Source organism: Xyrauchen texanus, chromosome 10, assembly GCF_025860055.1.
Source record: "Xyrauchen texanus isolate HMW12.3.18 chromosome 10, RBS_HiC_50CHRs, whole genome shotgun sequence".
NCBI classification, from domain to species: domain Eukaryota; kingdom Metazoa; phylum Chordata; class Actinopteri; order Cypriniformes; family Catostomidae; genus Xyrauchen; species Xyrauchen texanus.
This window is the reverse complement of record NC_068285.1, coordinates 29,837,017-29,855,936: the sequence shown is the minus strand read 5'-3', so window position 1 is coordinate 29,855,936 and position 18,920 is coordinate 29,837,017. Positions and strand designations below refer to the sequence as shown.

The following is an 18,920-nucleotide window of genomic DNA, read 5'->3' as shown; positions in this document are numbered from 1 at the left end:
TCGTTATGTTTGGAGGAAAAAGGGTGAGGCTTGCAAGCCGAAGAACACCATCACAACCGTGAAGCATGGGTGTGGCAGCATCATGTTGTGGAGGTGCTTTGCTGCAGGTGGGACTGGTGCATTTAAAAAAATAGATGGCATCATGAGGAAGGAAAATTCTGTGAATATATTGAAGCAAAATCTCAAGACATCAGCCAGGAAATTAAAGCTTGGCCTGCAAATGGGTCTGCCAAATGGACAAGGACACCAAGCACACCTCCAAAATGGTAAAAGACAACAAATTCAAGGTATTGGAATGGCCGTTAAAAAGCCCTGACCTAAATCCAATAGAAAATGTGTGGGCAGAACTGAAAAAGCATGTGCAAGCAAGGAGGCCTAAATAACTGGCTCGGAGACACTAGTTCTGTCTGGAGGAAAGGGCCAAAATTCCAGAAACTTATTGGAAGAAACGTATGCAAGGCTACCAAAAATGTTTGACCCAAGATAAACAATTTAAAGGCAATGCTACCTAATACTAACAAAGTGTATGTAAACTTCTGACCCAATGGGACTGTGATGAAAAAAAAAAAAGCTGAAATAAATCATTCTCTCAGGTATTGTTCCAATATTAAAATAAAGTAGTGATCCTAACTGACCAAAGACAGGGAATATTTTCTACAATTAAATGTCAGGAGTTTAAATGTATTTGGCTAACATGTATGTAAACTTTTGACTTCAACTGTATATGTATATACTGTGTATGTCCCAAAGAACTGATTCACTAAAATAAATAAGACTTTCCAGTGCAACATACAAGACATAGGACCATTTCAGAGAAAACGTCTAGGTTACTGTTGTAACCTCCGTTCCCTGATGGAGGGAACAAGACGTTGGGTCAAGTGAAGCGACACAAGGGGGACTTCTTGAATGCCTCGGTTACCTCTGAACTTGAGAAAAGGCCAATGAGAAATTTGCAGACAGATTTTGCATGTCCCTCCCCTGGACATACAGGTATATAAGGAGGGAATCATGTGTCTGTCCATTCAGGTTTTGCACTGAGGAGCCGAGAAAAATGTTCGGCCATAGCAGTGGGTCGGTTCAGCGTCATGGCCAGGGGGACACAACGTCTCGTTCCCTTCATCAGGGAACGGAGGTTACAACAGTAACCTAGACGTTACCCGTCTGTCACTCACTTCAACGTTGTGTCGAGAGAAGCGACACTACGGGTCCCTATTCAATCACGCCAGCCACGCCTTTTCTCTCTCTATGTTACTCGCATAGAGTTAAAGTGGCTGGGGCCAACTTAACGTTATCACACAGATTGGGGAAGGTGTTCTTTTCCAACTCCTATTCTTTCAGGGGGAAAAGACCCCACGGAGACCACCACCTGCCCAGGCTGGGGGTGGTAAAGATTGGCGAAATACTTCACATGGGTTTTCAGGCCACATTTAGGAATGGCACGGTGGTAGAGATCCCTCATAGCATCTGCTGTGAGGGATGAGTTGCTACAAACACGGTGATCGGGGGCAGCGGGGACTGCTCAAGGGAGATGTGGGTCCACCCGTAGGGGGACCGTACCATGGAAAATACACACAGTGGGATTAATCCACAAGGGCCAATCCTGTGGAGCACCTATTCCAGTACAGAGTCATTTTAGTACCCGTAGTGGGTCTGGTTGAAAAAGAGCGCACATGATCGCCTCAGTGGAGGGGAAAGGCGCCTCTGCTAGGGAGTACCAGAGCGGGCAATGGGAGGTCTCTTGGGAAGCGAACAGGTCTATCTGTGCTTTGCCGATCAACTCCCAAATCAACCTCTGCTCTCCGCTGAGCATACACTGTAACCAGAACGTGTCGGGACACCTGATGTATTGCTACCCCTGTTCGCATCAAACAGAGGTCTGTCCAGGGGTTGAAAGTCTGGTGGCAGGCGGGGGTGATGAACGCATGGTACGTGCCACAGCGTCATGCCCATCTTTGGACTCGAGTCTGAAGCCAGTGCTGAAGCGGTATCATATGGATCAACCCCAGTGGCACGACCGCCTTGGAGGATGCCATATGCCCCAGGAGCCTCTAAAATTGTTTTAGAGCGACTGCTGTGCCTGGCTTGAATAAGGTGAGGCATTTCAGCATCAACTGAGCACGCTCGTTGGTGAGGCGCACTGTCATTGAGACTGAGTCTAACTCCATGCTGAGAAAAGAGATGCTCTGAACCTGGGTGAGCTTGCTCTTTTCCCAGTTGACCTGAAGCCCTAGACGGCTGAGATGCCTGAGCACCTAGTCCCTGTGGGTGTATAGTGACTCTCGAGAGTGGGCTAGGATGAGCCAGTCATTGAGGTAATTGAGTCTGCAAATTCACACTTCCCTTAGGGGGGCAAGGGCTGCCTCTGCGACATTTGTGAAGACGTGAGGGGTCAGGGTCATGCCGAAGGGGAGGAATTTGTACTAATATGCCTGGCCGTCTAACGCGAACCGTAGGACAGGGTCGGTGTCGTGGCATGATAGTGACGTGGAAGGATGCGTCCTTGAGGTCGAACCAATCTTGATGCTGGATGCAAGTTAGAATGTGTCTTTGCATGAGAATTTTGAACGGGAGTTTGTGTAAGTCCCGGGTTGAAAACTCGCAAGTCCGAGATCGGTCGTATGCCGCTGCCTTTCTTGGGTACGATGAAGTAAGAGCTGTAGAAACCTTTTCATCTCAGCTGAAGGGACAGTCTCTATCGTGTCTTTGAGTAAAAGGGTCGCGATCTCTGCACACAGGGAGGTAAAGGGGATGCCGCTGAAAGGGGGCAGAGGCCTGGCAAACTGAACCGCATAGCCGAGTCGGATGGTCCTGGCCAACCAGCGCGACGGGTTGGGAAGTGAGAGCCACGTGTCCAAGCTCCATGTGAGGGGCACTAAGGGGAGGATCGTTTTGATGTACATGGCGAGGCTTCATGGCGGGGTGGAGCAGGTAGTGTGGCGTCAGGACGCAAAAATGCGTCCCGAGGCTTTGGTGCTGAGAGAAGACTCAAAGCATTTACCTCGCTCCGCACACCCGGCAGGGGGCGGGTTTTGCGACGGAGTAGGAGGTCCCGTGCTGGTACGGCGGCGGGGCATGATTTGGGAAATGGCCTCCGTCTGTTTCTTCACTGCTGAGAACTGCTGGGCGAAGTCATCAACAGTGTTGCTGAATAGAACGAGCTGGGAGACAGAGGCGTTGAGGAAGCGTGCTTTGTCTACATCCCGCATCTCGAACAGGTTCAGACATAGATGACGCTCCTGGACCACGAGTGTGGCCATCGCCTGCCAGAGTGTATGCGCTGTGACCTTCATGGCCCTGAGGGTGAGGTTGATCGCAGAGCGCATTTCCTGCACACGTCATGGTCAGGACTACCCAAGTTCCGATCTTTGTAGCTCCGAGTACCCATGGGCCGCCCCACCATCGAGAGTAGTGAGAGCGAGGAGGTCGGTTGCGGGCAGTGAAAGGTGCCCTCCACAACCTCGTTAGCACATCATGCACCTCCGGGAAGAAAGGAACAGGAAGGGGGGCGTGGCTGTGAGCTGCGCCCACACCCGAGGAACCAATCGTCTAGCCGTGAAGGCTGTGGGGAGGATGGAGGATTCGAGTCCAGCCCCATGCTGATGATGGCTTGGGCAAGCATGTCGGCCATCTGGGTGTCAGCCTCAGACTGGGCTTGCCAACCCAAAGGCAGCAGTCCAGTCGAGTCTTCTGCGTCAGATGCCGAAACGCTCTCCAATGCAGCGGCAAACTCATCATCCAGCTCGGGGAGCTAGAGGGAGTAAACAGATGAGCCGCTCTCACCTCGAGCCTGGATGGAAGTCAACGAGCGTGCCGTAGGCCGGATGGTTCATGGGGATCTACCCTGTGAAACCGAGCCGCTGCCATCCCCAAATCGCCTCCATCGCCAGCCGGGTCGTCCTCAATCCCATGGGAAGAAGGAGTGACGTGGGGGGTGGCTGGAGTGGCGTTCCTCTTTAAGAAGGAAAGCCGCAACCGCACCGTTACCATGGTGAGGTTCACGCAGTGAGAAAACGAACCATCCACAAATGCCGCCACAGTGTGATCGAGGCCGTGTCTGGGAGCGGAGAGAAATCGACCGCATCCAGGAACTACACAGGGGCAGAAGGGCATCTTTATAAAGACACGTCCTGAAAAGGACGTTCAATGCCAGCCATGTATTTGCTCTTTTAGAGAAAATAAACTCTTTTACAGATATTCTCTTTTAGCAGCGCTGTCGAAGTGCCCAGGGGCAAAGCTGCACTACTGTGCAGAGGAGGAGAAAGCCGCTGATATGCGGCATAGGATCCAACAGCGTAAGCTCTGCAGAGGTGAGTGGAACAGTAAGTGATCTCAGCTCGCTGATCGCACAACCGCTCGGCTCAAAAGAAGAAATCTGAATGGACAGATGCATGATTCCCTCCTTTTATGTCCGGGGGAGGGACATGGAAATTCTGTCTGCCAATTTCTCAATGGCCTTTTCTCATGTTCAGAGGTAACCGAGGCCTTCAAGAAGTCCCCCTAGTGTTGCTTCACTCGACACAACGCCGAAGTGAGCGACTGACGGGGAATGTTTGATTTTTGCCACAGTTTGCTTGGCTGTAAAGCTGTGTGCGTATTACAATGTATCAGATATGGGCCGTCTTGTCACACTACACCACTACTTGTTGGAAAAGAGTTGCTTATTACTGGAAAATATGCACTATTTTGAAAACAGTTCAAGACAATGAAGTTAAGCTAGTAGTGTCACTACTTGTAAGTTACACCCCAAAACTGGTAGGCAGTAGACAGAGAGGCAGTTCAGTAGGATTTGGAACAGAACTACAAATTCATCACAGTCGTACACTCTTGTTTTCCTCTAGGATATCACATATTTACAGCGAGCATAAGGGGCACTGCATCATCCACACTGAAAGCTAAGTCTGCTCAAAAGCAATACATGTTGTTTGATTTTCCTACAGTAGCAGCCCACCAAAGCCCTGCTGCTTTCTGAACTCACAGTCTGACGGTGAACACCAGCTTACCTGCCAGCCTCAGCTTTGAAACTTTTCTTCAGATAAATAAATGACAATGGTTAGAATACAAATACATTTATACACAAACATGGATAAAGGAGCATTGGGCACCCATGCAGCCCAGGAAGCAAGAGGAGGAGGCCGCAATGGAAGAAGAGCTATATTGAATGCACAGCTGTTACATTGCGGGAGGATCGATGCGATATGCCTCCATCAATCTGACTAGTGTCAATGTGCCCGCTAGGCCCGTGAGTCCACTCCTTGTGTAATAAAACTGTTATTAATAAAATGTGCCAAATTAGAGAAGAGCCAGCTAAATGGAGCAGAATGGCATTTTTTATTGATGCTACATAAAATTAAAGAGCGAACAAACATTTCTGTTGCATCCATCTTTTATGGGGAACATCATTTGAAAGAGATAAATAGATGAAGCCATTACAGAGGCGAGAGATGCTAATATGGACTCTGACTGAAGCCCTAGTTTGCTGAAGAAGCCCTGTGATAGTTGCTATGGGAGTATGAATGGCCTGATCCTCTGATTCAAAGTCTATGCTGAACATCTGCAGTGCGCCAGTGACCTATTTATGAAATGATGATAATGATATTACACCAAATAGACTGAAAGCCTAAGAACATGAAAGAGGGAAATTTAAACAGAGAGGCTTATGAAGAACGACATGACAGCATGGTTCATAAAAGAGAGAGAAAAAAGGACAAAGACACACTTGTCAAAGATGATCTTGATAGGATATCCTGGTGGGGCCTCGATGATCCACTCACAATTGAGGGCCTCTTTATAAAGCTCAGGCCAGCCTGGGGATAGAATGATGCCAATAGAAGCCTTCAGGTTTCCACCACATGGAGCTGAAGAACAGGAGAGCAAGATAAACATGAAGAATTCAGGAATTTTTATTGTATTGTAGATGACTAAATGGCCGTTCAAACCAAATGATTTTGGTATCCCTCTGTGACTTTTCTAAATTGCTATTTCTATGTAAATATTTGCTAGATCAATGTCTCACTGTTTCTGTAGCATCTCACATATGAGCAGCATTTTTTGAGACATAGAGTCAAGTCAAAATAACTTTTTAAAAATGCATCTCAACATGACATGAGATGCGCTGCACCTTGCTTTATTTGATGCAATAACACATTCGGTTTAAATGGCCCAAGTCCAATATATTTTGTTCCCATGAATTGTCTGGGATGTCAAAATGTTAAATGTAAAGTGTGTAATTTTTGCACCATAAGTAGCACGAATCAGAACTGAAAAAATTAACTAAATAAATAAAATAAAAATAAATAAATAAATATATATATATATTATTTTTATACTTTCACCATCTGCAATTGGTCAGCAAACAAGTAGCCCCACCCCATCTCATGCATCTGCTGAGCCAAAGTTGCTGTGATGGCCTGGTTGGGTTGCTCAAACAAACAGAGCAATGTTTTTATAGCGTCCCAGAGCCACAATGTTTACACTTTTAAGCAAAATCAACCTATGAAGGGCTTACATAGTTGTCTCTGCATTTTAAGCTGGGATATGAGAAAGTATGTTAAAATTAAAACAATTACCAACATCACATTTACATTGCATAGACAATCCCACCAGTGCAGCCTTTGGTTGAAGGGGTAGTTCACAATTGTTTTTTAATTCTCTCATCATTTACTCACCCTCATGCCATCAAAAATAACTTTCTTTCTTCTGCAGAACATAAATTAAAATGTTTAGAAAAATATTTCAGCTCTGTATGTCCATACATTGCAAGTGAATGGCTGCCAGACCATTGAAGCTCCAAAAAGCAGATCAAGTCAGCATAAACACTATCCATCAAACTCCAGTTGTTTAATCAATGTCTAATAAAGTGATCTAGTTGGCTTTGAGACAGACCAACTGTACACTGTACATCTTTGACATTGAAGTCTCTAGGCACAATCATGACTTCAATCTAGATTACACTTCACATTGATGCATGCGCAAAACACTAGATGTTGAAATAGGAAGTGTAATAGAGCTTGACTGCTGTTAAGATTTATGGTGGAAAAATGAGTAACATTTTGGTCTGTTCTCACCCAAAACCAATCAGATCACTTCAGAAGACATGGATTAAACCACTGGAGTCTTGTGGATTACCTTTAAGATTAATTGATCTCCTTTTTGGAGCATCAAATGTCAGGCCACCATTCACTTGCATGCTGTAGACCTAAAGAGCAGAGATATTTTTCTAAAATCTTTATGTGTTCTGCTGAAGCAAGAAATTCATACACATCTGGGATGGCATGAGGGTGAGTACACATGAGAGAATTTTCCTTTTTGGGTGACCTATCCCTTTAAGTGCACTGCTAAAGGGTACAACAGTGACAGCTGAAGGATGGCCCCTTGCAGTGTTTCAACCTTTTTACCAGCCAAGATCAAGCTACAGTAGATTTATCCACCCTAGTCAAAGCATACTATTTCCCAGATGGATGTTAATAAAGATTAAATATGAGATCAGAGCCTTGGCACAAAGATAATGCACATGGTTTTGACACACAGGCAACACAGGTTGGTTGACAGCTATGCATATATTCCATTTCTTCCACCCTCTCCCCAATAATTACCAATCTCCTCTTCACTATCTAATAAAGAGGCATAAAGGCCAATACAAATAAATAAATAAAACAATTAAGGTTAATGGTTATTCAAACTTTAAAAAAACCTACAAAGCAGAATAATTCAAAAGGACAAATAAAACTTATTTAGTTTGGTGAATAAATCTGGTTAATCAAATTTATAAAACAGAAAAGCCAATGAATGCTTTTCCTAGAATGAAAAATATGGAAATATAAAAGAGTGAGCACATGGCCCATGGCAGATGATCTCATCTCTTGACTAAGTGCACTAAACTAAATCTACAGTATAAAATACATTGCTTGATAAATGGCATAAAATGATTTGAAGTTCCAAGAGAAAACAGCAGTGCATTTCATAAAATGCAAGGACATGGCATTTAATGTCAAGACACTGTATATCGCATAAAACAAAATTGTTCCAACATTCAGAGAGAGAGAGAGAGAGGAATCAATGAAAATACTTAAATTGAATGCATCCTCAGATAAATGCAATGCAATCTGTACAAATTAATAAACCAACAGCACTTGAGTCTGAAAATTTTTTTTTGTGTGTGTGTTGTTGGTGTTTTCTTAAAAATATTTCAGTTGCCCGAAAGTCTTGTTTAATTAGTCATGTCTGACCCTGAATATACTTATAACAAAACAAAAACTTTTTTAAGTAAAGAGCAAATGAACTGAGCTGAACTCTGTATCGTTTTGTTTTTGTTACAAACAAACTCATATACAAATTTAAGAATCGGGAAATATAAAATAAAAGGTTTTCAAAATTTGACAACAATCAACTCAAACAAATGTGTAAGTCAGAATGAATTATGAGATATGCATATTTATTAATGTATTTATTATAGAAAGGACAGACCTTCGCAACGTGGCACAGCATTGTCCCACACAACATTTCCATCTTTGAGGATGCAGGAGATGGTTTGAGAGCCATGGGTCTTCACAAACCCCTCCTCACACAGGAAAGAAATGGAGCTGCCAAGCTGTAGACTCTCGCCAAAACGTTTTCCGTTTACAGGAACGCCAGGGTCGGGACACTCGTTGTGCCGAAATGCTGCAGGTGACAAAGCAATGATACAAGTTCATGAACTAAGAAAGTCAAGTACATTGAGATAATGGTATGCCAACAGCAACACTGAGAAATCAAATTAAATCAAAATTTAATTTTGTATATTTTAGTCCATGTTTATTAGATTTGAAGCCATACATATGCTAGTGTTATCTTGTAGGCATTTAAAATGTATGTTTTCTTCTCTTACATGAAAACGGACTAAATAATATTGATAACTCATCGTGCATGACAGATTTTTGTCCAAGCAAATGCTCTCTAGAATAATAATGTATCTACTCCTAATACCACCTGCAACTGACAAGAAATTAGCAAATCATGTGACATAACTAAAGCCTATTGGCTATTTTTTTAAAGGGTCATGCCCTTCGAATTATCCCTCGAATTGGCTCATCTTTTTAAGGTCAACATGGTGGGCATGACAACAAAATCACTTTAATAATTTTATTTTTATAATTTTACTGGGATATTTAAAGTAGAACCTCTTTTTTTTATTATTATTTTTGTTCTGTACCTGTCTGCATTCTGTTCAAAAGCTTTGTTGGAGCTGTGCAAAAGGTTTTGTTTTAGTATAAAGACAATTTTACACAGCACCAACAGTCCTCAATATGCCCACTGAACTGAAAACGGTGTGGCACATCGTTTCAGTTGCATAACTAATTAATTTAACTTAGAACAAAATATTGATTTATGTGCCTCCCAAAGATTCTTGGTTGAGTGGAAAGCTTGGAGCCACTCTGTGCCCATTGATAAGACTTCAGAGAAGGTGATGCATTACTAGCAGGCACAATCTCTCCAGCAAATCTCTCTGTTTTCTTCTCTCTCCCTTAAACACTTTCCATTGCGTCCCAATCTTTCCCATTCTCTGGCCTGTTGCTGGCTTCTGTTTGTTCAATACACAATGTATGGAGTAGACATGAGTAATGAGAATGCTTGAGATGACAACACATGTGAGCTTAAAGTAAATGAGTGAGCATAACAGCTGTAAAAAAAAATAATATGCAGTTTGTTTATGAAGTTATAGTTTAAAAGCATCTCTAATGACCAAGAAAAGATGACCAAGAAAAGAAGAAATACATACAATACTTGTCTGAACAAACCCCAAGTCCCTTTTTCTCAAACATTTTCTATTGCTTTCACTGTGTCTCTGTATTTTCTCGCACCATCATCATGCATCATTGTTTGTTTGTGATAAAATCTCTTGACTCAAGAAGGATTCCAAACCCAAAGATTGTTCATCTCATCTATCACCATCACTCTATGTACCAACGAGCCTTTCAATTGAGTATGTCATATCCTTAATTAACATGAATGATTAGAGCAGTCTGCCCTCACCCCACAAAAAAAAAGAAGAAAATTATAACATAGGGAGTCATATCATGTGGTATCACCTCCCAACAGCTTCAATTAACTATTCCTTTAATTAATTATAACCATACTTGAAAAACAAAAAAAGGAAAAAAAAAAATCTAATTAAATTTGTGACTGTTATTGTTCTTCCTCACATCCCCTCTTCTGTCAGATGTCATGCCCCTTGAATACTGATTACTGAAGGAGGACAGATGTGCACTTATGAAGGTTACCACTATCTATCTATCTATCTATCTATCTATCTATCTATCTATCTATCTATCTATCTATCTATCTATCTATCTATCTATCTAACTGTCTATCTGTCTATCTGTCTCTTACATAAATGTAGTTTTAAAGGGGGAATGAAAACTTTCTTATAAACTCTGAGAGAACAACAAAAATACATCTAGTTTCTTAGAGACAACACTTGCTTTTGAAAATGTGCTACACATTTCCACTTACAAAACATCTAAATAAAGTTGTCATCTATTAAACATCTTAAAATTAATTTTTATCTCCAACTTCACTATGATGATAGGCTTTTAAAAAAGCATGCACAGGTCTACCCAAAATAACCTGAACAAATCATTAATGTTTACAACAGAACATGAAAGGCCATGTTAAATCTAGAGCAAACGTTAAAACGTACTGGTGAAAGTGATGTTGAAGCCACGATCTGTGTATGTATGATCAGTCAGAAACTCAAGACGGGCCACATGGCTGCTGGTAGTGATGGGTGATGGCAGCACATCTCCAGAAAAGGTTCCCAGAATGGGCGACTCTGCCTTGCCACCATCTTTTATGGACAAGAAGTCAAATTGTTTCTCCATGCTCAGGTCATTGAAGGCCAGGTTAATGCGGCTCTCTGGTTTGGCGATGATCAGCCACACACAGTGCATGCTGTTGCCATACTCCTGAGGGTAGTTCGGTGATAGTAGGACTCCAGATGGAGTTGTAAAGTTGAAGAAACATGAAACTGTAAAAGGAGAAATGAGTTACACATTGGAGGCATTGTAAAGCATACTTTTCATTATTATAGGGCAGTCATGCCATTTAAGCTAGATTCACTTCACAACACAAAGTGAGAGTATTGATTTCTTAAAGGGATGCTTAGACGGAAGAATGAATGTCATATGAGTTTGGAACAACATGATGGTGAGGAAATGATATCAGAAATATAAAAAAGATGAAGAAACTACAGCTTGTGGCATGTGTACAGTTTACAGAAGGTTTATCAGTTATCTGTAACATGAGAACATCTAGATAACATAACTCTAAGACATTGAATATGGATTTTTTTGTAATACATTTTTTTTTACAAAACGCTCACTTTATTTTTGAATATGCACACTTAACATCTCTCTTTTTTTCTTCTTTTTTTTCCCTGGGCTCTCTGCCCTACAAACCAAAAACATTCAGTTTCTTTTAATGTCAAGTGTGTAATTTTTTGTTAAAATACTTTCTCCTATCTCAGCTTAATGTGCAAAACAACTATGAAAAAAGTAATGTGTAGGTTGATTTTCACAAAAAATGCTCACAAAACATTACACATAAATTGAGCTTCCTGACCAGCTGATAAAGCAACACTGGATTAACCAATGGTATGAGTTTGATGCAGGACAATCTGTTTTGAAAAGGCAAATGGTTGATTGGAGGTGTTATTCTTAATTTTTGCAAAAGTGTGTGTGTGCATGCTCTTGCCCATTGTAGAAGAAAATAAAACTGAAGATATTCCAGAGAAAGAGTTTATCTGCTGGGATTATACACAGACAGCCATTATCTCATTTTCATGATTTGGGACAAAGCTGAGAGGGCAATAAGTGGCACTAAATAGCCACAGGGAGGATGAAAATGAGCTCTGGAAATGGTGGACTGAAGACAAATCGTTATGGTTCCACCTCATATGGCTTTGCTGTCTGAGCCACTAATAATGTCATAATATAGCAGAAAACAAAGTTGTAAGTCAACTGCATTTCCATTGAAGTAATAAGATGGAGGCCATTATAACGGCAAATGACTAGAGTCTGCGGCAAATTGACAGTATAAACAAATCAAATTTACAGAGAAATAACAATAATATCAAACAAGTTATGCTATAACTGCCAAACAACATTGTAATTTGTAACACTCAGTATAAGCATTTAAGTGGCACAAAAATAATTTCACTACTTTGATGTAGCAAACAATTTTTCTAGTTCTAGAATGTTGACCCTAAGATCTGCAAGCAATGTTATTATCAAAAATGACTCCATTTTGGTAAACTGTGTTCTGTTACATATTTAACTTTATTTCCAAAATTTGCTTTTTTTTCCGTTCAGTTATATTCAATAATGTTGCTTCTTAATCCCTGAAATTACAACAAATAAAGCAACTGAATAAATTACATGGCTGTAACGAACTGTCACTTTAACGTGAGTTTTAGTTAATGATATAATGACTCAGCTACTCTTCTAGCGGGGATGTAATATACAAAAGACACTGCCATTAGATTTACTTTTTGACATGCCCAGACAGTAATAATGGTGCATCGGCCTTCCAGGTGTGATGATGTGGGAGAGGAAAGTATTATATTTTAGGGAAGGTATGTTACTTACAGACACAGCTTGGCTTCTTGGCTGACCACTGATTATTCTTCTGGCAGGTAATGTTTTTTTTCCCCACCAGCTCAAAGGCTGGAAGGCACTCAAAATATAGCTTGTCACCATGTCGGATACCTGAGCCTTCCCTCTTGCCATAGGCTGGGATTCCTGGGTCTCCACACCCACCCTGGTCAATTTCTTTAAAAAAAAACAACAACAAAAAACAACAGGCATGAGATGTAAGCCTTGAGAAATTATATACATTACATTTCTGTAACAACTGTTGCACAGTTTGGTCCACACTTATATATATAGAGTGTATTGTGTGTATATATATATATATATATATATATATATATAATATAAAATGCCATTATAAATTGTATTTTCTGCATCTAATTTTAGTGAAAAATCCATATGAATTTCATAATGTCTTACTATTTGGTTTGTCCCCATGTTGCTTTAATGAAAATATGCACTTTTGGAATAGTATGGACAGTTTAAAGAATGTTTCCATAAATATTGTCTGTGCTTCAGTGGTAGCAAGGAAAACGTCTAGGTTCCTTGATGGAGGAATCGAAGAAGCGACACTAGGGGTCTCTCTTGAGAGCCTCGCAAATCTCTGAACTTGAGAAAAGGCCAATGAGAAATTGGCAGACATAATTTGCATGTCCCGCCCCCGGATATACGGGTATAAAGGGAGGGAAATGCGTCTATCCATTCAGGATTCCTCCTGAGGAGTCGAGAATGAGGTTCGGCCGTAACAGTGGCTCGGTTCAGCGATGTGCCCGGGAGGACACTACATCTCGTTCTCTCCATCAGGGAACAGAGGTTACAATAGTAACCTAGACGTTCCCCATGTTTGGCTCACTTCAATGTTGTGTTAAAGAAGCGACACTAGGGGTCCATATTTAATCACGGCATGCGCTGTACAGTGTAGGTGCGCTGCTGACGCAGGTGCGGGCAGTTAGTTGCGTGCCAAAGCAACAGGCCGCGTCAGACTGCACGTACCCTTCCCCAATACCCCATAAGATCGTCATAACCTTCTGGTTCCCTACACCCAGAAGGGGGGAAAAAGGCGACGTGCCAAGCATGAGAGCCTTTTCTCTCTCTATGTTTCTTGCATAGAGGTAAAGCGGCTGGGGCCATATTAACGATATCACAGGCATCAGGGAATGCGTTCTTTTCCAATTCCTAGGGGGAATAGACCCCATGAAGACCACACCTGCACAGGCTGGGGGAGGTAAAGAGTGGTGAAATACATCACATGTGTTTTCGGGTCACATGTGGAGAATGGTGTGGTGGTAGATCCTACCAGATTGAGAGAGAGGAGCTGCTACAAACACGGCGATCGGGGGGGCAGTGGGGACTGCCCAAGGGAGACGTGGGTCCACTAGCAAGTGGACCGTACCTTGGAAAATTCACACAGGGGGATAAGTCCACACGGAGGTCCATCCTGTGGAGCACCTATTCCAGTATAGAGTAGTTTGAGTACTCGTAGTGGGTCTGGTCGGGGAATTACTCCGCTGAATTCGTGGACTAGAGGGTTAGGAAGGAGTCATCCAGGGAGCCGAGTTAGTGGGATCTCCTATGATAATAGCGCACGAGATCGCCTCAATGGAGGGGAAAGGCGCTAGATGCAAGCGGTACACCCGGTCAGTTGTTTCCACATTACCGAACCCTTCTTCATCTCGTTTCAAAGCAGCTTTACAGAAAATCATGCTTTAACAGAAAATGAGACTGGAATATCTATAGAGTCTTAAGAGTCATCATTGTGCAATTGTAAATTGTGTATAAAATAAATAAATAAATAATTAAATAATAATTGTATTTAGAACCCCTGTGAGCAAGCAGAAGGTGACTGTGGCAAGGAACACAAAATTCCATGAAGTTGGTTAATGGAGAAAAGTAACGTTGGGAGACACCAGGCTCACTGTGAGGGCCAGTTTCCCTCTGGCCAACAGCATGAATATAATGCCAATATTAATTATTTATGTGCAATGCAAGTCATGATTTAAAAATAGTAAACCAATCAAGTGCAAAGGGCCTGTGTTTAAACACAAATTTAGTTTGACCTGTATAATTAATGACTAATGTCTTTGTAGTCCATTCTGGATTAACTGCAGAAGTTTACATAGATGCATTGTCCTTTGTAAGTTGGCTGATGACGGCTTTTATTGGCAATTAATTGATAGTCTATGTATTCAATTTTAGGAGTGTAGTCCATTTAGCCTGCTTAGCATTGATCATCTATCTATTTTCAGCATTTAAAATTATTGTCTCCCATTTTTTTGTGTGCATAGTTTTTTCCGCTATTATACTTTTAACGTGATACAACTAAGTGCATTTTACTGCACACACACCTTTACAATTTTATCATGATTAAAATGCATGCTTTACTGCACAAATTTTCTACAAGGATGATTGCATCAGTCTCAAACCACTGCCGATCAGGAACCACCTCAATAACAACAATTACTGTACATGAGGGATTCATATCGATTTCAAACCATCACTGATCAACACTAAAAGATGGACTACTAAACATTAGATTGCTTTTATCCAAATCATTAATTGTAAATGAAATTATTACAGATCATAGTTTGGATTCGCTCTGTTTGACTGAAACCTGGATTAAAACAGATGAGTATATTATGTGTATTCTCCCACAGGTTGTTGTAATAAACATGAAACTCCTCTGAAAGGTAGAGGATGTGTTGTAAAATTGACAGTGATATTTTCAGTGTTACTCAAAGGTCTGGTTATAAGTTTAATTCTTTTGAATTGATAATGCTTAACATGACATCGTCAGATATAAATACAAAACAATCTTTGTCGTCTTTTGTTCTTGCAAAATTATATAGGCCACCAGGCCATATTGTGAAATCTTTTGAGAATTTGCTGATTTTCTGTCAGATCTAGTTGTTGCTGTGGAAAGAGCTTTAATCATCGATGACTTCAACATCCACATAGATAACGAAAATGATACTCTGGGATTAGCATTTATCAATGTTCTCAACTCTGTTGGGGTTAGACAAAATATGACAGGTTCAACACATTGGCAAAATCATACACTAGATCAAATTTTGTCATATGTATTTGATGTTGATAATGTAAAAGATGATATATCATTACCTTGACTCTTGCATACTGTGTTAGCTAAGGTAACTAAATCTACACAATGTTATCACTCAGGTAGAACTATTATTTCAACTACTTAAGGTAGCTTCACTAATAATCTTCCAGGCCAAAAAGTTCTAAAAACTTGATGTTGTCACAGAAAATATGGATACAGTCTTCTCAAGCACTCTTGATAGAGTCGCCTCCCTTCAATTAAAGAAAGTTAAAGATAACAATCCCACACAATGGTACAAAGATCACACTCATGCTCTCAAGAGAGCAGCTCGAAAAATGGAATGTAAGTGGAAGAATTCAAAATTAGAGATATTTTGTGGTACATGGAATGATAGTGTCTCTACAGACAGACAGGCCCTAAAAACTGCCATGTCTGCATAATTGAGCAAACACATAGAAAATAACCACAACAATCTTAGGTTTTAATTTTGTACTGTGGCTAAATTGGTTAGAAATAAAACTTTCATCGCAGCATAGTAATAATGACTTTATGAATTTCTTTACTGATAAAATCTAAATCATCAGAAATAAAATTGGAATTATGCATAGCACCCCAGAAGACTAAATTATTCACTATGAGCAATTTCAATCCATCACTGTTAAAGGTCAGGAAGAGCTAACAAAAATCAACAACATTATGTTAGATCCAATACCGACTAAACTCCAAAAAGAGGTCTTCCTATATTCTCAGAACCTCTTCTTAATATTATTAACTACTCACTATCCTTGGGGCATGTCCCAAGAAACTTTAAAATGAAAGTTATCAAACCGCTTATCAAGAAACCATGGCTGATCCAGGAGAATTGGCTAAACATTGACCGATTTCAAATCTCCAATTTATGTTGAAAATACTAGAAAAGGTAGTGTCCTCCCAACTACGTTCATTTTTTACAGAGAAATGGTATATATGAAGAATTTCAGTCAGAATTTAGGTCCCATCATAGAACAGAGACTGCACTTATCAGAGTTACAAATGACTTATCTTCTGATCGCAGCTGCGTTTTACTTATAGTGCTTTTAGATCTTAGTGCTGCCTTTGACACCATAGATCATGACACACTTCTGGATAACCTTGATAATTATGTTGGCATTTGTGGAGAAGCATTAGCTTGGTTTAGGTCCTATCTCTCTGACTGCTACCACTTTGATAGACTAAAGACTTATCTATTCAGCCAGGCATACACCTCATTTATACCTCAATTCATAGCTATGCTGCTTTAATTAGGTCTGCCGGAACCGAAAACACTTCTCTTCATCTTTAACCCTGATTTAAATTGAATGGCATCTACACTAATTTTATTCTATTTCTTTCCCTGTCTAAACCTCAGGATTATATCCTGTGGTTACCAGAGCCTGCCAGATCCATCTCCGGTCATGCCTGATGTCCGATTCCCACTGTGTCGCTGTGAGATGATGACCAACTGCAACATGTGCCAGCCAGACTTCACTTCAGTCTACTAAGACAGACTTCACAGAGGATGATTTGAAGGAAACTCAAAAACATGGGATTCTTCATGAGCCACTGTCTAAAGTATGTGCCCAGGGTGGAGTTGCAACTATCAGATGGAGATGGACAACCAAAATCTTCCAGTTGGACTGTGATACTTTTTGAAACACGGTCTCCATTACCACAACTCTCCATAAAATATACAAATATATTTTTCTCTACACTTTTATTAAATGCCCTCTGTCTGACAGCAAAGCATATTCATGCAAACTGGCCTTATTGCTACCCAAGCTAGTGTAACTGTGTGAAATATAGGGTGGGGTGAATGTATTTGTTTTTCCCTATAAATAGCCCAAGGTTTGGTAGTTTGCGAAACTCCCTGAATCCTCCCTTTCCTTCCAGTGTTGTGACCTGAATTGCCATATTGAGGTATGAGTGTGATTGTTTGAGACGTTGTTAGTTTGCAAGAATAATGCTTTGCTGCTTTATTTTATTTTGTGTTTATATTGTGTTAATGGTAGGGACGTAATTCTCTGTTGCAAGAGTGAGTTCATGAGCTGTTAAAGTGACAAACGTCAGAGGATGCCGTGTTCAGCATAATAGCACAGTGGCAAGCAGAGCTGTTTACATTTTCTCCTTCGTATTACGGCAGAGGTATGTGTGTGAGTGTGTTTGTATGATTGTAAGGACGGTAAATCTATGCGATGTAATTATTGTTTATTTATAGGATTGGGTATTTTAAATACTTGCGACGCCCATGATGTGTTGATGTCAACGTGCAAAGTGACGAGATTCTGCTTCATTGTATGTATGTTGATGTCTCGAATTTTAAATATTAAAATTTTAGTCGGTTTGTCAAAGACTGTACGTGTTAAACGAGTCAGTATGCTGTATTGATGTTTTTTTTTATCTTTATTTTGACAGATGTTTCTGTGTGGAGTACAGTACATATGGACATTTGATGTCTAGGCCCTGCTGTTTTGCTTATTGTATATTTTTGTATTTTGTTTAGTTTTTCATTTTCTATTTCATTTTGTTGGGTTGTATTAGGAATAATGTCTTTTGTAATCAGGTTAAGTGAATGCCTTAGCCTGAGATAAAGTGAAGCCAACCGCTGAGGTTTATTTTGTGATCATTTGAAGTGGAGTGTTTGATTTTGTTTTCCTTTTTCTGTTTCAGGAGCCAGCCTGTGTGGAGTGTCTGTCCTTTGGGGACATCTGGGACATTCTTCACTGCATGGTGGCATGAGGTTTCCTTCACTGCATGAATATTGAGATAAGGGTGTAGAGTGACTTGCAGTGTGACTTGAATATTAGTGCATATATGGTTTGTTTATGATCGTGGGTCTGTGGTCCAGTGACCCTTTACAATCTCTTCTTCCCATAGGCTTGGTTTGCCCTGTATTACGTTATTAATTAAGGGGTGAGTTGTGACTCTTTTTAGTGCTTTGCACATGGCCTAGATATTCTACATTTAGATTTGAATATTAAATTAAAGTCAGATTGTTTAATGTCTTTATTTGTTATGGATGGGCGTTAATAAAACCTATTTTGTACCTGAAGGTCACGTCTCTGTTCTCATTACTGGCTGTTGAACTTGTGTTGCTGCAAAGGGTTAAAATTAGTTCCGTGGGCAATAGTCCCCAGTGGCATAGTTTGGAATCAAGTGTGACCATTTGCCAGTCCCCGGTTACACCTGCACTCCTAATGAATAATCTTTGTTTCCCCTCTTTT

At 40.7% G+C, this 18,920-nt stretch overlaps 1 protein-coding gene across 1 annotated transcript in view; it reads right to left on the bottom strand.

Moving 5' to 3' along the window:
- The window catches only part of LOC127650708 (CUB and sushi domain-containing protein 2-like), a 467,844-nt gene that overhangs the window by 154,330 nt on the left and 294,594 nt on the right, over positions 1 to 18,920 (bottom strand). Inside the window, exons 15-18 of the mRNA XM_052136305.1 lie at positions 12,621 to 12,803; positions 10,676 to 11,002; positions 8,464 to 8,658; positions 5,717 to 5,855 (exon numbers count right to left, since the gene is read on the bottom strand). Coding sequence (XP_051992265.1) covers positions 5,717 to 5,855; positions 8,464 to 8,658; positions 10,676 to 11,002; positions 12,621 to 12,803 — 844 coding nt within the window. The remainder of the gene's footprint in view (positions 1 to 5,716; positions 5,856 to 8,463; positions 8,659 to 10,675; positions 11,003 to 12,620; positions 12,804 to 18,920) is intronic.